The sequence below is a fragment of the Pecten maximus genome, chromosome 4, assembly GCF_902652985.1.
Source record: "Pecten maximus chromosome 4, xPecMax1.1, whole genome shotgun sequence".
NCBI lineage: Eukaryota > Metazoa > Mollusca > Bivalvia > Pectinida > Pectinidae > Pecten > Pecten maximus.
In genome coordinates, this window is record NC_047018.1 from 12,837,533 (window position 1) to 12,863,654 (window position 26,122).

General features: G+C 38.3%; 1 protein-coding gene across 4 annotated transcripts in view; it reads right to left on the reverse strand.

Moving 5' to 3' along the window:
• Window positions 1–2,587: 2,587 nt before the first annotated feature.
• Window positions 2,588–26,122, reverse strand: part of LOC117325278 (neuronal calcium sensor 2-like) — a 113,217-nt gene continuing 89,682 nt past the window's right edge. For 2 of the 4 annotated variants that reach the window (XM_033881391.1, XM_033881393.1), the window contains exons 3-5: window positions 10,661–10,782; window positions 8,458–8,730; window positions 2,588–5,998 (exon numbers count right to left, since the gene is read on the reverse strand). In XM_033881391.1, coding sequence (XP_033737282.1) covers window positions 5,804–5,998; window positions 8,458–8,730; window positions 10,661–10,771 — 579 coding nt within the window. In that variant the 5' untranslated portion in view covers window positions 10,772–10,782 and the 3' untranslated portion in view covers window positions 2,588–5,803. Of the gene's footprint in view, window positions 5,999–8,457; window positions 8,731–10,660; window positions 10,783–16,305; window positions 16,455–26,122 lie in introns of those variants that run through there. The other 2 variants (XM_033881394.1, XM_033881390.1) reach the window with 2 other exon arrangements.

Below are 26,122 nucleotides of genomic sequence, written 5' to 3' on the forward strand. Positions count from 1 at the left end.
GCTAATCTAAACTGAAAAATGAGATACATGGTAACCGTGGTAACAAAAACAAAATATTTACTGATATAGCAGATAATTTACCCTCCAATAAATTAACACGGCAAGTTATTATCTTATAAAAAAGTATATGTTCACTTATAAAAGTTGAAGGTATACTACTTCATTATATTTTATTACAAGTAGTTCAATTTCCACGTCTCAAATTGTAGAATCAAAGTGCTGTGTATGTTTGTAAATGGGATGTGATAATCACACAATTAACAGGAATGATAAACAAAGGGCTGTAGGTCTACATATATCATGCCGATGTATAGGATTTCAGTTTCTGCTGGAATGTAGTAAAACCCTCTCCTAAAATAAATATTTGAGCACATATGAATATTAGAGTTACTTCCCTTGAAATTCAAATTGTAAACCTAACTACAAACGGTGGTACAGATTTGAGCTCTCTCAGAGGACAGCTATATATATTTATATATACAAGGTCACAATGCTTTTGTTTTATAGCAAGTTTCACATGAAGCAGAGTGTGGATGATATGACATCTAACTTGTAATTACACATTACACTATAAACAGGTCTAATGTGGACAGCTAACTAATGTACCACAACAACTGAGGACACTGTTGAGTACAGCCTTACTGAGGACACTGTTGAGTACAGCCTTACTGAGGATCCTGAGGAGTACAGCCTTACTGAGGATCCTGAGGAGTACAGCCTTACTGAGGACACTGTTGAGTACAGCCTTACTGAGGACACTGTTGAGTACAGCCTTACTGAGGATCCTGAGGAGTATAGCCTTACTGAGGATCCTGAGGAGTATAGCCTTACTGAGGATCCTGAGGAGTACAGCCGAACTGTAGATCCTGAGTACAGCCTAACTGTAGATCCTGAGTACAGCCTACCTGAAGAATTCTGAGGAGTATAGCCTTACTGAGGATCCTGAGGAGTATATAGCCTTACTGAGGATCCTGAGGAGTATATAGCCTTACTGAGGATCCTGAGGAGTACAGCCTAACTGTAGATCCTGAGTACAGCCTAACAGTGAACACTGTTGAGTACAGCCTACCTGAAGAATTCTGAGGAGTATAGCCTTACTTAGGATCCTGAGGAGTACAGCCTAACTGAGGATCCTGAGGAGTATAGCCTAACCGAGGAAGGCTGACGAGTACAGCTGAACTGTCACGTCCTGAGGAGTACAGTTTCAGTAAGGCTGACGAGTACAGCCTAACTGTCGAGTCCTGAGGAGTACAGCCTAACTGTAGAATCCTGAGGAGTACAGCCTAACTGTCGAGTCCTGAGGAGTACAGTCTAACTGTAGAATCCTGATGAGTACAGCCTTACTGATTAATGCTGAGGAGTATAGCCTAACTGAGGAAGGCTGACGAGTACAGCTGAACTGCCGAGTCCTGAGGAGTATAGCCTAACTGTAGAATCCTGAGGAGTACAGCCTAACTGTAGAATCCTGAGGAGTATAGCCTACCTGAGGAATTCTGAGGAGTACAGCCCAACTGTCGAGTCCTGAGGAGTACAGCCTACCTGAGGAATTCTGAGATGTACAGCCCAACTGTCGAGTCCTGAGGAGTACAGCCTACCTGAGGAAGGCTGACGAGTACAGCTGAACTGCCGAGTCCTGAGGAGTATAGCCTACTTGAGGTATACTGAGGAGTACAGCCTACCTGAGGTATACTGAGGAGTATAGCCTACCTGAGGATCCTGAGGAGTATAGCCTACCTGAGGAATTCTGAGGAGTACAGCCTACCTGAGGAATATTGAGGAGTATAGCCTAACTGTCGAGTCCTGAGGAGTATAGCCTACCTGAGGAATTCTGAGGAGTATAGCCTACCTAAGGAATTCTGAGGAGTATAGCCTACCTGAGGAATTCTGAGGAGTATAGCCTACCTGAGGAATTCTGAGGAGTATAGCCTACCTGAGGAATTCTGAGGAGTACAGCCTACCTGAGGAATTCTGACGAGTACAGCCTTACTGAGGATCCTGAGGGAGTACAGCCTTACTGAGGATCCTGAGGAGTATAGCCTTACTGAGGATCCTGAGGGAGTACAGCCTACCTGAGGATCCTGAGGGAGTACAGCCTTACTGAGGATCCTGAGGAGTATAGCCTACCTGAGGATCCTGAGGAGTATAGCCTACCTGAGGATCCTGAGGAGTATAGCCTACCTGTGGATCCTGAGGAGTATAGCCTACCTGAGGTATACTGAGGAGTATAGCCTACCTGTGGATCCTGAGGAGTATAGCCTACCTGAGGATCCTGAGGAGTATAGCCTACCTGAGGTATACTGAGGAGTATAGCCTACCTGAGGAATTCTGAGGGAGTACAGTGGAGTTAAAGATGTTTAGGATTATAAGTGTATTTTAGCACTTCTTTTTTATATTATTTCAAATTTTCATATGAGTATTGAAAAAAAAAAAAAAAAAAAAATCCCACCTGTTTTTAATGTTATTATTTATTTTGTTGTGTTTTGTATTTTAGTGTTATTCCTAGTTTTGGACTTGTTAAAACCTAGCTATGAATGTGATGTTTGATTTCTATCTTCAAGTGAAACTTGAATAAAAAACAAAACATTGCTTTGAACATTTTCAAAAATTTCATTTACAAATACATTGCATGTTTAAATTTGATTATGATTAGGAGATAAGCATGGTGTATCTATGTACAAGTTACAGTGTGGAACATGGAAACACATATATCTATACAGGGTGGTACACCTCATTCTCTCCAACAAAAATCAAAATATTCCGTCATTATATACAACCATATTGTTAGAAACAAAACAGGGTATTAAGTAGTAGTAAACTGCTACCATTACTGTGATAAGTGTTACATGTTAGTCCACCTCTTTACTTTATTGTAGGATGTAGGCTTACTCTATTGTATAGTAGTCACCTTATAGGACATGTAAGATATATTCACCTTGATATATCGACTATTAATTCTATAGTATCAGTACACATTATCATGTATCTTTACTATTAAGTACAATGATAAATTCACCATATATATACTGTAAGTACAAAGATAAATTCACCATATATATACTGTAAGTACAAAGATAAATTCACCATATATACAGTAAATACAAAGATAAATTCACCATATATATCATAAATACAAAGATAAATTCACCATATATACCGTAAATACAAAGATAAATTCACCATATATATACGTAAGTACAATGATAAATTCACCATATATATACAGTACTTTAAGTACAAAGATAAATTCACCATATATACTGTAAGTACAATGATAAATTCACCATATATATACTGTAAGTACAAAGATAAATTCACCATATATACAGTAAATACAAAGATAAATTCACCATATATATCATAAATACAAAGATAAATTCACCATATATACCGTAAATACAAAGATAAATTCACCATATATACTGTAAGTACAATGATAAATTCACCATATATATACTTTAAGTACAATGATAAATTCACCATATATACTGTAAGTACAATGATAAATTCACCATGTATACCATAAGTACAATGATAAATTCACCATATATACCTGTAAGTATAAATGATAAATTCACCATATATACCGTAAGTACAATGATAAATTCACCATATACATGTATACTGTAAGTATAAAGATAAATTCACCATATATACCGTAAGTACAAAGATAAATTCACCATATATACTGTAAGTAGGAAAATAAATTCACCATATATTTATCAAATAAAGAAGAATTGGACACCTGGGCTTATCACAGGTAAAATATTGCAACCATTGTATTTGTAGACGATGATAACAGGTACTAACAAGTATGTGAGACTTGGGGTGAGACTTGGGGTGGGGACTAAGATGGCTGATATGTATGGGACACTTCTATATTGTTAAATCATACAAGCATTTTAACAACTGATTATCTTTCCTTTCTCTAACAATGATTATACATAACTCATGAGTGTTGAGGATGTGTATTTATGACGACAAAATGTATGATCTTCTAAGAAATACATCCAAACATGATCCATCCATATCAGTCTCTAAACTTTCTTAATAAAAAGATCATTATCATATATTCATCTGATCAAATTAAGATGTTCTGAATTTTTTTGAAGAACTACACGTCATGTAATGTGTAACGTATTTACAATGTTTCCTAATCACTTGCATACACCCTTTCTTTCAACTTATAATTTAACATGGATCATTTAAAGACAAATGAGTCCACATCTCTCTTTAACAAATATATCTGTTGTGTTCCTATCCTGTAAAGAACTTACTAGCACAGTAAAATTATCAGGCGACTCCAAAATTATCCCCGTTTCCAAACAAAGGTTTATAAATTTGTGTAACAGTTTAAAAGAAGTAGGTATACTGTGTAAATATCTCAAATTGTCCCGGTCCTGGCGAAAAAGGAGAAAACAGTTATAGAATTCTCTGTTTTAATCCATTTCACAACATATTCTTCATTTTGGCAAAATGGGTAAAAACATCACATTTCCAAATTTCATCCTTTTTAAGAGTTGCATTAAAAAAGATGCCTTATTTTGCCAAATATTTTGTCTATTTTTTCAAAATATACAATGTTACTGCTGATAGATGTACCGCAAATAATGAGGTTGAATAGCTTTTCTCTGTAATTTTTGAAAAAAAAAAGACAAAAAAAAGGTAAATGTCACAGAAAAAATGGAAAATGACATTATATGATGAAATAAAAGTTGACTTATAGGGAGTAAGATGGCATGCAGTCCCATTTGCCCACATACACTCATTACCTAGGAACAATGAACTACCACATACACTCGTTACCTAGGAACAATGAACTACAACTCTAGTGTGTAGTATTCTGAGGAAAGGGTGATAACTCATTATGGTTTTTCTGACCTGGACCTTCAGACAACAAATGCCACATGTAGTGACACAACAAATAATGCCATGTATGGTGGCACGACAAAAAAATCCACATGTTGTGGCATGATAAATAATGCCACATTTGTGTGGGGTAAATGTATAGGCAGTGTTGAATGGTATAAACAGACAGCTACATGTATACTAATTATATACAGCTATGGTGTGTGCAAAGAACACTGAAAAAAGAACATGTGATGCATAAAAAATTACATTTAAAACAACAGTAAACAAGAAATGGCCCTTTGATGATAACCATTTGTACCGTTTGTTATTTCATTATCACACTTTGATCTAAACATTTGTCATTTCAGGGTTCTACGTGTTACAAGAGTCGATACATATCAGGTTTATAGGTGATTAGGATCAGTGTATAACGAGTATAACTCTCATACCAAATATTCTGATTGTATCTCAAACCCGCGGGAGAAATTGACAAAACTATTTATCAACAGTTTTATATCGGTCATTTTTTATTATCATTTTCCCATCTGCAACATATATACATGTTAATGTCATGAGCTAAATACCTGTTATAAATATCACATATGACAAGAATTTTATATCTCCATTTCAAAAAGAGGGAAAAGATTTTTAGTATAATACACATTGTAAATTAAAAGGAGAACTTTAAGGATATTAGAAAACTACCTGTTCTTAAAAAATTTAACTGACACTAGTGAATTTATAACTTCAAATATTAATTATGAAATGAATGCACACATAATAAAAATGTATGTGTACAAAAAATCCACTTTTTGTATGTAACAAGCCACTTCGGTTAAAGAGGATAATCTTTCTTAAAAATAATAATAAAAAAAAAAAAAATCAAAATGCTGAAACAATTGAGATATATGGAGATTTATAAAACTGTACATGGAAATGTAAATTGTATTTAAGTCTATTGGTTGCCGGCTGCATCTGCTGTCAACATTTGATATAGGAACTGATCTTTCATACATCCCTCGATGAATTCTTTCTTGCTTAATACACCGTCACTGTTTTCGTCCATTTTATCAAATATCTTTTCTGTGCGGTCCTCCGGTGTGTCTGTCTCCTGTCCACACAAAGCATTGCCCAACATGTTGTATATTGCCTGTAGTTAACAGAGATATCAGTATTACAACATAATTACTATATATACTGACAAAAACATTACTATATATACTGACAAAAACACTACTATATATACAAAAACGTCATCAATCTCCGGTATTGTAGAAACTACAGTAACAATACAGTAATGGATAGTTTTAAGGTTTGCTTTTAATCCAAACTGATGCAATGTATAAACACAATGATAATGTCTCACTCTAACAGAGCAAGAGGCCCCTGGGGTCTGCATCACCCACCTTGATATTTCAGTGATAACAGCAAAACATTCTAGGTTATATAAGAGATCCTTTTCCTGGTTTAGGATCTGTCGCTCTGTACCATTCACTGCAGTCAACCTATTCCTTTGTCTAAGATTCAACTTAAGCCAATCAAATTAAAACCCAATCAAAAGTACTTTGAAGGACTTATCTCTAATACCCCTTTTGAGCCCGCCCATCTCCAAACCCATGTTACATAATTAGTTCCACTTCAAGCAAGGATGCTTCAAACCAAATCCTTTCATCCCTACAGAAAAAGGATTTTTTGAAAGAATTTTCTATGTTTCCCCTAAAGGGCCCTGACCCTCAGGCCCTGGGGCCAGATCCACTGTTTATTCCAAAGTTGGTTCCCCTTCACACAAGGATGATTCAAACCAAATATAGACTTAATCCTTTCATTCCTTAAGAAAATGAATTTGAAATAATATGTGGTATACTTTAACTAATGGCCCTGCCCCTCAGGCCTGTTTCCCTACACCCAAGGCTGTTTGAGACAAAATTTAGTCAAAATCCACTGAGAAATTAATGAGAAGTAGTGATTTTTAGGACAGAAAACAGATTAGCTATGCCATGGCACCTTAGGACCAGGTGAGCATCATCGTCATCATCATCATCATCATCATCACCTTATAAATATTCTAAGAAACAAATACATTTAAGAAGGATTTTTATCAAAGCTTTGCAGGTTCTTTAATATTTTTATCTGGCCTCTATTTGTCCATGTGCTATTATGTATATCAACATGTCAGAAACATCCCGCTGGAGATCTTAACAATAGATTATGTTCTTTAACCACACTGTTTACATGCCACAGAAAAATATATCTGAACTTGTCAAACAATGGTTTAGATAAATCATAACAGCTAGAGCAACTACCAGAGTTACCTCCCTTAGGCCACCAACACCACTGAGGAGTGCCTGTTATACATGGCCACAAATTCCTTTAGTGTTATACTCACAAGCAAAGAATTAGATTGCTCTTCTGGTTTTTTTGTGTAATTCAGAAATCTGGATTAAAAATGCCAGTTACATTCACAGTGACACATAATTTTGTTGACATTTGTTTATGATGTCATAATGTGGTAGGACACGGAGTACCTGGAGAAAACCAAGGTTGTTTGGCAGGTAACACTCATACCCTAATTACCATACTTTTCCCAGATAGTATATCATGGTTATAAAGTGCTGCAAATAATTTTTGCTGACCAAAACAATAATCTCACATGAATCAACAATAATGAACTCTGTATAAGTAACAAAATGAATTTTCAGGATATTTCAAGGCATGCCCAGAACACAAGGTCTCAGTAATTAGATAAGTGCATAGTATTAGAAATGTGAGACATATCCGAGTCCTAAAAATCACAGAGTACAGACATAGTGTCCCAGTCCTGATAAATTATAACCATAATGTGTGTCTGCTGTCACTTTTCAGCCCCATATTGGACTCTTACCACATAAAGATAATGGTTGAAGTAATTCCTTTAAAATTCAGGCAAGTTGAGTAATTAAGACAATGTCACACAATTTAAAATTCATAGGTTCCAACCTAAGTAAGAAAACCATTTGTACCCCCCTGTCTCCACCCACAAGACACCCATTTGTACCCCCCTGTCTCAACTCACAAGACACCCATTTGTACCCCCGTCTCCACCCACAAGACACCCATTTGTACCCCCCTGTCTCAACTCACAAGACACCCATTTGTACCCCCCTGTCTCCACCCAAAAGACACCCATTTGTACCCCCATGTCTCAACTCACAAGACACCCATTTGTACCCCATGTCTCAACCCACAAGACACCCATTTGTACCCCCATGTCTCAACCCACAAGACACCCATTTGTACCCCCATGTCTCAACCCACAAGACACCCATTTGTACCCCCATGTCTCAACCCACAAGACACCCATTTGTAGCCCCTGGCTTCACCCAATAACACAAAGAAATGAAAAAATATTAAATTACAATCTAATTTAGCTTCATTCTGTCATATACCTGGTAATGTAAATTTTAAGAAATAATTTTCGGCTGGAGTGCAAATGGATGTCTTAACTTACTGAATCTTTTGTCAATTACCCCTACAAATATTATATATACATAGATATGTAATCTTGTCACCACAGTTTAAGGTTTATCAGTATTAATTCATATTCCTCTGAAGTATGTTCAAAATACTTACCGCAATAATTTCTACCATTTCTTTCTTTTCAATAGATCCATTTCCATCTATATCATACATATTAAAGGCCCAGTTTAACTTATCCTCAGGATTTCCCCCAGACGTTATATTAATGGCCAGCAGGAACTCCTTGAAATCGATCTTCCCACTGTTGTCTTTATCAAACGATCGGAACACATGTTCACAAAAAGTGTCTGGAGTCCCAGTAGGGAAGAATGTTGAGTACACATCCAAGAATTTACTCTTACACAATAATCCATCCGGACAGTCTTTCTGTAACATAAAACAAACAGCAAATGTAACCTGGAAAATCATTTTACTGAGTGACAATATGGCCAAATAAGGATAATAAACCCACGACCCCACATCCTGGAATCTCTCGTTCTCCACCGTGCTTGTTACCCATGATTTGCTATAGATTCATGTGGCAGATCTTGGGTTTGGAAGGATGGAAATTCCAACTAGAGTTTGGTGATTTCAAGTTTAGTGTGTTAGAGTGTCCTTTCTTGAATGTACAAATCTTGAGTTAAAAAAATCTCAGCTTAAAAATAGCATTTTAGATTGTCCGTCAATAAGAGTTTGGTCATCTCAGCTTTAACATTTTAGCATGTCTATTTGTTAATTTGGATACATCAGCTTCAGCATGTTAGATTGTCCATCTAGAATTTGGAAATTGGATGTAACACATTAGACTGTTCATCCAGAGTTTGCATGGACTTTGAAAATAGCACATCAGAATGACCATCTAGGGTCTGGACATTGGATGTTTTGGACGTAGCACATTAGACTGTCAGACTATCTAGGGTCTGGACATTGGATGTTTTAGACGTAGCACAGTAGACTGTCAGACTATCTAGGGTCTGGACATTGGATGTTTTAGAAGTAGCACATTAGACTGTCAGACTATCTAGGGTCTGGACATTGGATGTTTTAGACGTAGCACATTAGACTGTCAGACTATCTAGGGTCTGGACATTGGATGTTTTAGATGTAGCACAGTAGACTGTCAGACTATCTAGGGTCTGGACATTGGATGTTTTAGAAGTAGCACATTAGACTGTCAGACTATCTAGGGTCTGGACATTGGATGTTTTAGACGTAGCACATTAGACTGTCAGACTATCTAGGGTCTGGACATTGGATGTTTTAGATGTAGCACATTAGACTGTCTATGTACAGTTTGAACAGGCTGTAACATTATATTTATATCTAAGGTCTAAATTTTGAAAAAGACGGTCCAAACATCTCTGCAATATCAGCACTATGATTCATACGATCCTTTTATTAATTTATTTACAATGGAATCATTTTGGGAATTCTCACCACTGACCTAATTCTATACATTCAGATCATCATGAGATTTCCACTCCTTCAAGCCCAGAGAAGATTCCTGACTGGTTAATTTAGATGACACGTGAATCACCATGGTAATACTATACCCACTTTTTATTGAGTTCTGGCCTTTTAAAATGCCCATGAGAACTGTAGGTGTGCACAAGTTCTTCTGTTTAATTCCATTAACCCAGCTCCACAATGACAGCTGTTGAGTTTCAAATGACAGTTAAGGCTTGGAGACAGTACACCATGGCAACATCTATCTGGCAATAATAGTCCAGTTGCTATCTGTAGAGATTTCTCTACTGTTGAAGACAAGCCTAAGGGTTTACCCTTGTGAAACAAACGTATTCATGTTCATTATATCTGTTTCAAAATCTTTCAGAGTACATGTACTTTCCCCCAAATCCTAATCACTCCACACACTAAGGAACTTGTTCAATTCCTAATCACAAAAGAATCTCAAAAAGAACAGATTTCTAATTTGGAGGCATATTTCATTACGTTTTGTAGCAGTAACAGATTAATGTACTTTAGTACGTAAAATCCTGTCCAACCTCTCTCAGTTTTTCTGTTTTATGTACAAATTAACTTACCATGAATCTACGGTACCAGTCTTTTATATACAAACTTACCATGAATCTACGGTACCAGTCTTTTATATACAAACTTACCATGAATCTACGGTACCAGTCTTTTATATACAAACTTACCATGAATCTATGGTACCAGTCTTTTATATACAAACTTACCATGAATCTACGGTACCAGTCTTTTATATACAAACTTACCATGAATCTATGGTACCAGTCTTTTATATACAAACTTACCATGAATCTACGGTACCAGTCTTTTATAATAAACTTACCATGAATCCACGGTACCAGTCTTTTATTTCTGCTTTTGAGAACTTTGTGTTGTTTACTAAAAACTCCAAATCCTCCTTTGGCAGTTTCTTGCTTGAAGATTTGTTTCCCATTGTTCTTTATGCTGGAAAATTAGAAAAGAAGTAATGTGTTAAACATAAACAATTAAAAGACAAACAATAGTAATGATCAGGGACTGATCACAGATATAATAAGTGTATAAAGGGATTCTCATACAAAGTCAGCAGAGTGAAGAGCAAGGACATTTTATTTATAGTAACAGTGACCTCTCTCTATGACCTCCATGACTCTTTGTGAGGGATAACAAGCCTGCATTGCTCAACTGGTATTCACTTCTTTGATTCTAGGCCTTTCAGTTAATCAGATATCTTTTGAGCATTTTAACAAATATGACCCCTGTGACCTTGAATATGTGTCATTTCTTTTTTGAAGTTTGCTGGAATTCATCCGAGGAACCCTATATAGCTAATAATGATTATAGGCTTTTAATGAATCAGAAGCAGTAATTCAAGTGTTTAAACAAATTGGATTTCTTTGACCTTGAATATTGGTCAAGGTCATTTCTTTTTGTCAGACAACCTCCCAGGAATCTTGGCCCTTTTGGCTAGGCTGGTTGTTAAGTTGAGATATATATTCATTCTACAATATAACTGGTTTGGTTGGAAAGAATTTTGGAACTTAAACTAAAGTTAAAATTGGACTTACACAAAGGTGTACAGCTAATAATCAGGATGACATTTATATGGTGGTCTCCAATCCCCCAATTATTACTTTTTATATATCAGAACTAAACAACAGTAATGTTGTAACAGTAAACAAAAATGATCATCTGAGACAGACAGGAAATAGATATCTGTACATTATGTAACCAATTGTTATTGTTTTACTGTCGGGGAAACAGACCAGAAAATAACATGCAATCAGACATGTACTCAATTTCTGAATCAAGCTGTGTACATATTTATAGGTCCCTGACCACCATCTGTATGCTGGGCCTCCTGTACAAGGGGCCACAGTGGCTGAGTGGTTAAAGTGTACCGACACTTTATCACTAGCCCTCTGCCTTTGGGTCAAGAGTTCGAAACCCAGGTGCGGCAGTTGCCTGAAATTGACCCTAGGGAGTTGGTTTTCCTCCAGGTATTCCGGCTTTCCTCCACCTCCAAAACCTGGTATGTCCTTATATAACCCTGGCTGTTACTACACACTGTAGGACATTAAACAAAACAAACAAAACCTCATGTACAAACCAGTTAAGTGGGCTGTAGGTATGACAGGTCAGGTTACTAGACCTCCTGTACATACAGACTTAGTGGTCTGTAGGTATGACAGGTCAGGTTACTAGACCTCCTGACAGGTCAGGTTACTAGACCTGTACATACAGACTTAGTGGGCTGTAGGTATGACAGGTCAGGTTACTAGACCTGTACATACAGACTTAGTGGGCTGTAGGTATGACAGGTCAGGTTACTAGACCTGTACATACAGACTTAGTGGGCTGTAGGTATGACAGGTCAGGTTACTAGACCTCCTATACATACAGACTGAGTGGGCTGTAGGTATGACAGGTCAGGTTATTAGACCTCCTATACATACAGACATAGTGGGCTGTAGGTATGACAGGTCAGGTTACTAGACCTCCTGTACATACAGACTTAGTGGGCTGTAGGTATGACAGGTCAGGTTACTAGACCTCCTATACATACAGACTTAGTGGGCTGTAGGTATGACAGGTCAGGTTACTAGACCTCCTATACATACAGACTTAGTGGGCTGTAGGTATGACAGGTCAGGTTACTAGACCTCCTATACATACAGACTTAGTGGGCTGTAGGTATGACAGGTCAGGTTACTAGACCTCCTGTACATACAGACTTAGTGGGCTGTAGGTATGACAGGTCAGGTTACTAGATACATACAGACTTAGTGGGCTGTAGGTATGACAGGTCAGGTTACTAGACCTCCTGTACATACAGACTTAGTGGGCTGTAGGTATGACAGGTCAGGTTACTAGACCTCCTGTACATACAGACTTAGTGGGCTGTAGGTATGACAGGTCAGGTTACTAGACCTGTACATACAGACTTAGTGGGCTGTAGGTATGACAGGTCAGGTTACTAGACCTGTACATACAGACTTTAGTGGGCTGTAGGTATGACAGGTCAGTTACTAGACCTGTACAATACAGACTAAGTGGCTGTAGGTATGACAGGTCAGGTTACTAGACCGCCTATACAATACAGACTTAGTGGGCTGTAGGTATGACAGGTCAGGTTACTAGACCTGTACATACAGACTTAGTGGGCTGTAGGTATGACAGGTCAGGTTACTAGACCTCCTGTACATACAGACTTAGTGGGCTGTAGGTATGACAGGTCAGGTTACTAGACCTGTACATACAGACTTAGTGGGCTGTAGGTATGACAGGTCAGGTTACTAGACCTGTACATACAGACTTAGTGGGCTGTAGGTATGACAGGTCAGGTTACTAGACCTGTACATACAGACATAGTGGGCTGTAGGTATGACAGGTCAGGTTACTAGGCCTCCTGTACATACAGACTTAGTGGGCTGTAGGTATGACAGGTCAGGTTACTAGACCTGTACATACAGACTAAGTGGGCTGTAGGTATGACAGGTCAGGTTACTAGACCTCCTGTACATACAGACTTAGTGGGCTGTAGGTATGACAGGTCAGGTTACTAGACCACCTGTACATACAGACTTAGTGGGCTGTAGGTATGACAGGTCAGGTTATTAGACCTCCTGTACATACAGACTTAGTGGGCTGTAGGTATGACAGGTCAGGTTACTAGACGACCTGTACATACAGACTTAGTGGGCTGTAGGTATGACAGGTCAGGTTACTAGACCTGTACATACAGACTTAGTGGGCTGTAGGTATGACAGGTCAGGTTACTAGACCTCCTGTACATACAGACTTAGTGGGCTGTAGGTATGACAGGTCAGGTTACTAGACCTCCTATACATACAGACTTAGTGGGCTGTAGGTATGACAGGTCAGGTTACTAGACGACCTGTACATACAGACTGAGTGGGCTGTAGGTATGACAGGTCAGGTTACTAGACCTCCTATACATACAGACTTAGTGGGCTGTAGGTATGACAGGTCAGGTTACTAGACCTCCTGTACATACAGACTTAGTGGGCTGTAGGTATGACAGGTCAGGTTACTAGACCTGTACATACAGACTTAGTGGGCTGTAGGTATGACAGGTCAGGTTACTAGACCTCCTGTACATACAGACTTAGTGGGCTGTAGGTATGACAGGTCAGGTTACTAGACCTCCTGTACATACAGACTTAGTGTGCAATAGCTCTTTTTCCAACAACACAATTTTACTGTGTGAAATGACACAGCTCTCCTCTCAACAACACAGTTTTATTGCTACAAGGACCAAAGAGACACCAGTTGAAATTGAGACTGAGAAGACACCTGAGAAAACTGGGACTGAGTAGATACTTTTGAAGACTGGGATGGAGGGACAACTGTGAAGACTTGGGCTGAGAAGACACCTGTGAGGACTGGGACAGAGAAGACACCTGTGAGGACTGATGGAGAAGACACCTGTGAGGACTGATGGAGAAGACACCTGTGAGGACTGTGATGGAGAAGACACCTGTGAGAACTTGGACTGAGAAGACACTTGTGAGGACTGTGATGGAGAAGGCACCTGTGAGGACTTGGACTGAGAAGACACTTGTGAGGACTGTGATGGAGAAGACACCTGTGAGAACTTGGACTTAGAAGACATCTGTGAAGACTGGGGCTGAGAAGACACCTGTGAGGACTGTGATGGAGAAGACACCTGTGAGAACTTGGACTTAGAAGACACCTGTGAGGACTGGGACTGAGAAGACACCTGTGAGGACTAGGACTGAAAAGACACCTGTGAGGACTGGGACTGAGAAGACATCTGTGAGGACTGGGACTGAGAAGACACCTGTGAGGACTGGGACTTAGAAGACACCTGTGAGTACTAGGACTGAGAAGACATCTGTGAGGACAGGGACTGAGAAGACACAGGTGAGGACTGGGATCAAGGAGACACCCAAAAACATCTACAAAGACTTGGATCCAGGAAAAGTGTCTCCAGGTTTTCTTCCTATCATCTGTCCAGTTTCCTGATCAGCATTTCCATAGTCTCAATTAGAATAAATCATACCAACTTATTTGAGTATAATCAGTTAATCATCGTTTCAGTGCTGTTAATTAGTATTGGGAAATGGACTGAGCTATGCAAGGATCAATTGTAAAGTCTCATCATTACTTCATACAAACCCAATATCCCACGGCCCTGTAGTAACCCCCTGTGTAAAGCAGACACCATCAGACCACCAAGCAGCCTTGAATACGATAATCGACTTAACTTGTTGTCCTTTTGTAAGAGTAAAGACACAGAATCCATCATAAACACCTGTACCAGTATTGGTCTTGTAATATTCTACCTGGCAACAACCTATACCAATTATTACCAGTAAACTACCACACCTCTACATATTATTACCTACACATATATACTCATGCCTCACCTGTACACATCCTTACCTACACACATATACTCATGCCTCACCTGTACACATCCTTACCTACACATATATACTCATGCCTCACCTGTACACATCCTTACCTACACACAAATAGTCTTGCCTCACCTACACACATTCCTACCTGCATACAAATATTCCTGTCTCACCTGTACACATTCTTACCTACACACAAATAGTCTTGCCTCACCTACACACATTCTTACCTGCATACAAATATTCCTGTCTCACCTGTACACATTCTTACCTGCACACAAATATTCCTGTATCACCTGTACACATTCTTACCTGCACACAAATATTCCTGTCTCACCTGTACACATCCTTACCTACACACAAATATTCCTGTCTCACCTGTACACATTCTTACCTGCACACAAATATTCCTGTCTCACCTGTACACATTCTTACCTGCACACAAATATTCCTGTCTCACCTGTACACATCCTTACCTACACACAAATAGTCTTGCCTCACCTACACACATTCTTACCTGCATACAAATATTCCTGTCTCACCTGTACACATTCTTACCTGCACACAAATATTCCTGCCTCACCTGCACACATTCTTATAAGTTCTAACCAACATAAAACAAAAATTCTGTAAAAAACTATTTCTTCACACACCTGTAAACCAAATCTTGACATTTATATAAATCCTTCTTTCTCTTACCTGTAAGCAGTGTATCGGATAATATACTAATTATGCTTGTTTCCCTCTCTGTTTGAACTAGAAATGGTGTTTTGTACCTGTCATCAACACATCAATCATTTATACAGCATGTGTATCAGGTACAGCAAACCTATATCTTTATTATCTATACTGTCATTAGTTCTCATACACCTTAATTACTCCGGTATATAATTGATTTTTAACACTGTAAACACACAGTGACACTGTAGTGTGCCAGACTACTACAGACATTAACAACAACGGTCAGATATGTACGATACATTCAGATGAGTGACAGAAATATCTAGCTGGACCTGGTACAGATCTAAAATACTATGTAGAAACATGTGTTTGGCCCTGACAAATATGTTCTGGAGTACAGTACCTTGTGTCTGGAGAATGATCAGTAATAATCCTAGAAATCACACAGAAAGCACAGGCTGATTGATGCACACAACTGATACATATACAGACAGCTCGCTTTAAATTCCAGGGAGTATAAGTGTAGAGCAATGTTCCTCTGCTGTGTGCTGCCTACAGCTCCAGTACTGAGATACTGTCAATGTGTGCGGCTTATCACTTTACCTGGCTTGTCAACCATTCATGACAAGACAGCTGCTCACCAAACCCTAACACTAGCTACACCTTAGGAGTCAGGGTAGTCCATCTCAAGGTATCACCAAAGTTAGGTGTCCCAGACAGTTGTTACTAGTGTTCTGTCTGTCTAGACAGTTGTTACTAGTGTTCTGTCTGTTTAGACAGTTGTTACTAGTGTTCTGTCTGTCTAGACAGTTGTTACTAGTGTTCTGTCTGTCCAGACAGTTGTTACTAGTGTTCTGTCTGTCCAGACAGTTGTTACTAGTGTTCTGTCTGTCCCAGACAGTTTTTACTAGTGTTCTGTCTGTCCATACAGTTGTTACTAGTGTTCTGTCTGTCTAGACAGTTGTTACTAGTGTTCTATCTGTCCAGACAGTTGTTACTAGTGTTGTCTGTCCAGACACTTGTTACTAGTGTTCTGTCTGTCCCAGAGAGTTGTTACTAGTGTTCTGTCTGTCCAGAGAGTTGTTACTAGTGTTCTATCTGTCCAGACAGTTGTTACTAGTGTTCTGTCTGTCTAGACAGTTGTTACTAGTGTTCTGTCTGTCCAGACACTTGTTACTAGTGTTCTGTCTGTCCCAGAGAGTTGTTACTAGTGTTCTGTCTGTCCAGACATTTGTTTCTAGTGTTCTGTCTGTCCAGACATTTGTTTCTAGTGTTCTGACCTAAGTAACTAGGGTTGTCTGTCCCAGACCTAAGTAACTAGGGTTGTCTGTCCCAGACCTAAGTAACTAGGGTTGTCTGTCCCAGACCTAAGTAACTAGGGTTGTCTGTCCCAGACCTAAGTAACTAGGGCTGTCTGTCCCAGACCTAAGTAACTAGGGCTGTCTGTCCCAGACCTAAGTAACTAGGGTTGTCTGTCCCAGACCTAAGTAACTAGGGTTGTCTGTCCCAGACCTAAGTAACTAGGGTTGTCTGTCCCAGACCTAAGTAACTAGGGTTGTCTGTCCCAGACCTAAGTAACTAGGGTTGTCTGTCCCAGACCTAAGTAACTAGGGTTGTCTGTCCCAGACCTAAGTAACACAGTATTGTGTCTTTAAGGTGTCCCAAATTAAAGATTTTCATAACAGCTGTTGGGAGCACACAAATTGTCATCATATAAAAACTTCAAATAACTTATCAAATAAATTTTTTTTTTTAGAATACTTGATCTCCAACATAATAAGACTGCCTACCTAACTTGACTTTATCACTGTTTGCGTGACACTTGTAGAAATATCTAAGATATCTACGGTTTTAATAGATTTCTCTATATATTCCACTGACAAGCTAACAATGCTGATGCTACCAAGAGCATAGAGCTTTGAATGGCAGCAGTTGTCCGACTCTAATTGACCTAGAAAGCATGATATATAACACAGACTTTCTACGATTCAAACACTACCACAAATAGATAAAATAAAAATACTAAGCGTAATTGTGTATTGATATAAATACAGGGAGCTGACATCTCCATTGAGAATTATGTCATTATCTGTAATGTATACCTATCTATGTTATACCTAGCTACTCATCAGTCATACTCCACAGTCAGCAGGCTCACATAAAGTAGGGTGAGCTTACTCAAGTTAGTATTGGAGTACACTAAACTCACACACAAGTAGAGTGAGCTTACTCAAGTTAGCATTGGAGTACACTAAACTCAAACACAAGTAGAGTGAGCTTACTCAAGTTAGTATTGGAGTACACTAAACTCACACGCAAGTAGACTGAGCTTACACAAGTCATTATTGGAGTACACTAAACTCACACAAAAGTAGAGTGATATTGATCAAGTTAGTATTGGAGTACACTAAACTCAAACACAAGTAGAGTGAGCTTACTCAAGTCAGTATTGGAGTACACTAAACTCACACACAAGTAGAGTGAGCTTACTCAAGTTAGTATTGGAGTACACTAAACTCAAACACAAGTAGAGTGAGCTTACTCAAGTTAGTATTGGAGTACACTAAACTCACACACAAGTAGAGTGAGCTTACACAAGTCATTATTGGAGTACACTAAACTCACACACAAGTAGGGTGAGCTTACTTAAGTTAGTATTGGAGTACATTAAACTCACACACAAGTAGAGTGAGCTTACTCAAGTTAGTATTGGAGTACACTAAACACACACAAGTAGAGTGAGCTTACTCAAGTTTGTATTGGAGTACACTAAACTCACACACAAGTAGAGTGAGCTTACACAAGTCATTATTGGAGTACACTTAACTCACACAAAAGTAGAGTGATATTGATCAAGTTAGTATTGGAGTACACTTAACTCACACACAAGTAGAGTGAGCTTACACAAGTCATTATTGGAGTACACTAAACTCACACACAAGTAGAGTGAGCTTACTCAAGTCAGTATTGGAGTACACTAAACTCACACACAAGTAGAGTGAGCTTACACAAGTCATTATTGGAGTACACTAAACTCACACACAAGTAGAGTGATATTGATCAAGTTAGTATTGGAGTACACTAAACTCACACACAAGTAGAGTGAGCTTACACAAGTCATTATTGGAGTACACTAAACTCACACACAAGTAGAGTGAGCTTACTCAAGTCAGTATCGGAGTACACTAAACTCACACACAAGTAGAGTGAGCTTACTCAAGTTAGTATTGGAGTACACTAAACTCACACACAAGTAGAGTGAGCTTACTCAAGTCATTATTGGAGTACACTAAACTCACACACAAGTAGAGTGAGCTTACTCAAGTCAGTATTGGAGTACGCTAAACTCACACACAAGTAGAGTGAGCTTACACAAGTCATTATTGGAGTACACTAAACTCACACACAAGTAGAGTGAGCTTACACAAGTCATTTTTGGAGTACACTAAACTCACACACAAGTAGAGTGAACTTACTCAAGTCAGTATTGGAGTACACTAAACTCACACACAAGTAGAGTGAGCTTACTCAAGTCAGTATTGGAATACAAAAGGCTCGATAACTATTGGAATAAAGTGGAGTTCATATGAAATAATACTGACAAAAAGTGAGGTTCACAAAAATACAACGGCAATGAAGCAGAGCTCTGGCTCACACAAAACATAGTGGAATGGCTCACAATAAATAATATTAAGACTGACAAGTGGTCTTGAAGTATATGGGGGCTCACATAAGATAAATCCTAGAGTGGGACTCACACAAAATAATATTGAAGCAGTATCCCCATAATGTAAGTGGCCCCATAACATTGCAGATAGATTGGGAACACCTAAATTACACAAAAGTTCAGGGGGCTCACATGAAATAAGCTGTAGTGTAGAATCAATGAGCTTGTGTATGATGCAATGTTGAATCAATGAGTCCCTAGCTGTAGTATAGAAGCTGTAAAGATGGTGTATACTATATCCAGAAAACTCAAATTCACGAAAGCTGCCTCAATCTATTGATCCTGAAAAAGCATAGCAGAAACGTCATCTAAAAAACATTTTATGGACCATTGCAGGAAACTGAATGTTGCTTCAGGCACTGTTGTGTCTCTATAACTAGGAAGACAAATTTAGGTATAAACTAAATTCAGAAATCTAAATTTCTATTCAGTTTTTCCTTTCAATTGAATAAATCTTATTGAAAACCAAATATATGCAAATTGGAAGTTAACTGTAATTTGCATTTCTTTGAATTTCCATCTTTAAATGTGAAGTCTATACCTCAACAAGATCACATACATATTGCCTCCATCAGTGCAGGAAACTCATACAGCCAAGGGAATGTCAAAGAAACTTATACAGTGTAGGAAGCTTGAAATCAGAAAAGCTTGTTTCTAATGACTTGACATATCTTGTAGCTATACAAAGGAAGTGTACAAGGTAAAAAACAGCCCAAGTTCTTTTCTGCAGTGGTACACTTGACCTTGAAATAATGATTGTGACCTTACCATTTTAGACCTTTTAGTAGATAAATAAACTGGTCTTCAGAACCAATTTATTCCATGAAAAAAATATATGAATCAAGTATATATACGACATTGACCTATTAACCTTCCATCCTGCTGTTCCATACCTGTACAAAAGCTATCTATTGGATGAACAGCTCCAGGTAAAGAGAAAATCACATTTACTGCATGAAACACATTGAATCTCCTGTTTTAGCAGAGGTGACCCTGACCTTTGATATATTGAATTCCAAAACAACTTGTTCATTGGGAGTTACTAAATAATGCTTGTGTACCCTAGGCAACCCCATTCACTTTGTATGGCACAAAAACCAAAAATCAATTGTACATGGCATATCGTATAGCAATCCCATACATGACGATTCATTGCTCAGTATCCAGGGCGACCAACTTTGTTTTAACTTGATGAATAATGGCACAAATTACTTCCCATTCTGAGATAACAGTGGAAAATAAACCTGTTTTGGAAAACTGTAAAAAAAAACATCCTTCATTGATTTGGAGATCTCCAACTGAAAAACACAATGGGAAAAATGGTAGTGTTGAATCTATCATTTTGAGTTTCTCAATCACAATACACATTATCATGTTGGGATAACCTATGACCTTTTAACACACTCACGCTGCTGTCTGGGGAATTTGGTGTAACTTTGCTGTGGATACCACTGACATGAGGCATCACAAGGAACTTCACATGATGATTTCCAAACTTAATAACAACTCTCTCCAGAGATACCTGAAGTAGCTAGCCGTTAACAATCTTTACTCTCTCCAGAGATACCTGAAGTAGCTAGCCGTTAACAATCTTTACTCTCTCCAGAGATACCTGAAGTAGCTAGCCGTTAACAATCTTTACTCTCTCCAGAGATACCTGAAGTAGCTAGCCGTTAACAATCTTTACTCACTCCAGAGATACCTGAAGTAGCTAGCCGTTAACAATCTTTACTCTCTCCAGAGATACCTGAAGTAGCTAGCCGTTAACAACTCTCTCTAGAGATACCTGAAGTAGCTAGCCGTTAACAATCTTTACTCTCTCCAGAGATACCTGAAGTAGCTAGCCGTTAACAACCCTCTCTAGAGATACCTGAAGTAGCTAGCCGTTAACAATCTTTACTCTCTCCAGAGATACCTGAAGTAGCTAGCCGTTAACAACCCTCTCTAGAGATACCTGAAGTAGCTAGCCGTTAACAATCTTTACTCTCTCCAGAGATACATTATTGTACCTGAAGTAGCTAGCCGTTAACAATCTTTACTCTCTCCAGAGATACCTGAAGTAGCTAGCCGTTAACAATCTTTACTCTCTCCAGAGATACCTGAAGTAGCTAGCCGTTAACAATCTTTTATGCTATACAATGAATGCTTGCAAATGAATTTCAAAGATTTCTTGAGTTTGTTGCAAATCTCCAAGCAGTTTTTTTACTGAACTAATTTGTTAACAGATCTGAGAAGGAATTTTTGGTTAATGCCTTTAAATGGAAGCTTTCCACCTTTCCTTTTAAACTTTGTAATCTAAGACATTCACAATACATTGATTTTCCTTGTCTTATAACCTTTTACTTCTACAAAGTTTCAGGTGACCTAAAAAAGCAATGGAGAGCAACACACTTCACTGTTTGCTTGTAATTTTACAACTTTGCATAAGTGACTGTTATATCACAATAACACCACATGATGAAGTCATGGTTACATGGCAAGAACCAAGGTCACATGATGAAGTCATGGTTATATGGCAAGAACCAAGGTCACATGATGAAGTCATGGTTATATGGCAAGAACTAAGGTCACATGATGAAGTCATGGTTATATGGCAAGAACCAAGGTCACATGATGAAGTCATGGTTATATGGCAAGAACTAAGGTCACATGATGAAGTCATGGTTATATGGCAAGAACCAAGGTCACATGATGAAGTCATGGTTATATGGCAAGAACCAAGGTCACATGATGAAGTCATGGTTACATGGCAAGAACTAAGGTCACATGATGAAGTCATAGTTATGTGACAATAATTTAAAGGTCACATGACAAAGTCATGGTTATGTGACCATGGCTTATATCAGGTTATGCGATTAAACCCAGACTGAGAAAATACTATTATATTTTTCTACAAATGGAGATATTGATCTACCTGTAGCCAGATCCTTAATCAGAGGCCACTTAAGCTCACCAAACAGGAATAAATTCAGAATTAGTTTTTTTTAAATGTAGGTCAAATGTCACAGTCAAGGTCAGTAGATCCTCAAATGTACCAAAAGAAAGGCCTTGTCACAAGGAATTTATATGTCTAATATGAAAGGTCTACCTCATATGGTTATCAGAGTGACCAAGGTTACAGATTTTTAAAAGAAGGTCAAAGGTCAAAGTCATGGTTAACAGGTCTACAAATGTAGTACCAACGGAAAGGTCTTGTCACAAGGAACACATCTCAAATAAGTAAGGTGTATCCTCATTAATATTGACACAACACAATTTTATCAAAACTTTAACCAATCTATCTACAGACAACACTGATCCTGGGGGTATAGTAATCGCTCCCATTAACTTCATCCTGGCGAGCTAAAATCATATCACAAAGATTTCTGTGTATGACCATAAGTCTTTTGGGTCTGAGTTGCAATATCGTACATAACATTACTAGAGAGCTCTCATGTAACAGAGCTAAATAAAACTGGAAATCAGAAGCATTAAGACACATTGAATGTTCGCTTAATAAATGTAGAATGTGTCTTGATGTGGAGTTTGTAAGAAATGGGGCACAAACTCTCAGAAATCTTCATAGGATGACCAGCCTTTTCTGTTAGTGATGTTAGCAGTTCTTTACTGGGAATCGTTTAAGTTGATGTTGTTATGATTGTGTTAAACAGATATGATTATATTACTCTTTAATATGTTCCTATAAAGTGTCATCTAACATAAGTTTCCTATAAAACTGTTGCTTATAACATTTGTGCAGGTGACCATGACAATTACAAAAGGACGTGTAGCTTGTTTGAAAGGATAAATGTACGTCAGTAACCACAATAAAATATGGCTGTGACGTTATTGGGGTATCGAGTTGCCACTGACAACAATAGAGGGGTGTAACGTAAACTGAATCAGCATTTCTATGTTTAGAAGGGGGGGTCAGTGCATGTCTATAAAAGGAGTCAACCAAGGTATAATCTTTCACCTGAAGCATGCAGAAATCTTATGTGTATTGTAATATAGCAGAAATGCTGCCAGGCCATCTCACAAGATCATCATCTAGTGTGAAATTCCAAATTCCATAAAAAAGCAAAATGTATATATGTCACCAGCCAAGGTATGGGAGATAATATTAAAACACGAATCAGTGTATAACTACAGAAAATATCATTTCAGAATATATTATAGAAACCTTTATACAAATAAAACTCGGCAACAGGCAAAGCCTATCAAAGCCACATTTAAAATACCACACTTGTACCTTAGTATAGGCCATCTTTACTTTTACAAATGATTTATTCAGATTTTCAAATATAATCACAATATTTATTGCTTGTCTAAAGCTTAAGATACTCATTTTACTTTGAAATTGAAAGTATACATTCTTTGAAGCTCTTCGGGCTCATCACATATTGTTAAAAGTCTACGTTGTAAAATATGTCTTTGATTCTCAAATAAAACAAGAGATCTCCAGGGCCTACATCACTCACCTGGATATTTCAGTAATCATGCCAAAATATTTCAAGTTACATTACAATTATTTTGCTTTTTTTCCCCTTCTCATTTTTTTTGGGGGGGGGGGGGGGGGGGGGGGGGGGGGGGGGGGAGGGGTCAGAGTCATCAGTTCTAACAGTGTATCTCAGTTCTAACAGTGTACCTTAGTTCTAACAGTGTACCTAAGTTCTAACAGTGTACCTCATGATCATACAGACTATTGTCTATAAAATCATACAGACTACTATCAAAAACCTCATACAGACTACTATCCAAAACCTCATACAGACTACTGTCCAAAACCTCATACAGACTACTGTCCAAAACATCATACAGACTACTGTCCAAAACATCATACAGACTACTGTCCAAAACCTCATACAGACTACTGTCCAAAACATCATACAGACTACTATCAAAAACCTCATACAGACTACCTTCCAAAACCTCATACAGACTACTGTCCAAAACCTCATACAGACTACTGTCCAAAACCTCATACAGACTACTGTCCAAAACATCATACAGACTATTGTCCAAAACATCATACAGTCTACCGTCCAAAACCTCATACAGACTACTATCAAAAACCTCATACAGACTACTGTCCAAAACCTCATACAGACTACTGGCTAAAACATCATACAGACTACTGTCCAAAACCTCATACAGACTACTGTCCAAAACCTCATACAGACTACTGTCCAAAACCTCATACAGACTACTGTCCAAAACATCATACAGACTACTGTCCAAAAACTCATACAGGCTACTGTCCAAAACCTCATACAGACTACCGTCCAAAACCTCATACAGGCTACTGTCCAAAACCTCATAAAGACTACTGTCCAAAACCTCATACAGGCTACTGTCCAAAACCTCATACAGACTACTGTCCAAAACATCATACAGACTACCGTCCAAAACCTCATACAGGCTACTATCCAAAACCTCATACAGACTACTGTCCAAAACATCATACAGACTACATACAGACTACCGTCCAAAACATCATACAGACTACATACAGACTACCGTCCAAAACCTCATACAGACTACTATCCAAAACCTCATACAGACTACTGTCCAAAACCTCATACAGACTACTATCAAAACCTCATACAGACTACTATCAAAAACCTCATACAGACTACTGTCCAAAACCTCATACAGACTACTGTCCAAAACCTCATACAGACTACCGTCCAAAACATCATACAGACTACTGTCAAAAACCTTATACAGACTACTGTCCAAAACCTCATACAGAGTACCGTCCAAAACCTCATACAGACTACTGTCAAAAACCTCATACAGACTACCGTCCAAAACTTCATACAGACTACTATCAAAAACCTCAAACAGACTACTGTCAAAAACCTCATACAGACTACTATCAAAAACCTCATACAGACTACTGTCCAAAACATCATACAGACTACTGTCCAAAACCTCATACAGACTACTGTCCAAAACCTCATACAGACTACTGTCCAAAACCTCATACAGAGTACCGTCCAAAACCTCATACAGACTACTGTCCATAACCTCATACAGACTACTGTCCAAAACCTCAGAGACTACTGTCCAAAACCTCATACAGACTACTGTCCAAAACCTCATACAGATTACCGTCAAAAACCTCATACAGACTACTGTCCAAAACCTCATACAGACTACCGTCCAAAACATCATACAGACTACATACAGACTACCGTCCAAAACATCATAGACTACTGTCCGAAACATCATACAGACTACTGTCCAAAACATCATACAGACTACTGTCCAAAACATCATACAGACTACTGTCCAAAACCTCATACAGACTACTGTCCAAAACCTCATACAGACTACTGTCCAAAACCTCATACAGACTACTGTCCAAAACCTCAGAGACTACTGTCCAAAACCTCATACAGACTACGGTCCAAAACCTCATACAGACTACTATCAAAAACCTCATACAGGCTACTGTCCAAAACCTCATACAGACTACTGTCCAAAACATCATACAGACTACTATCAA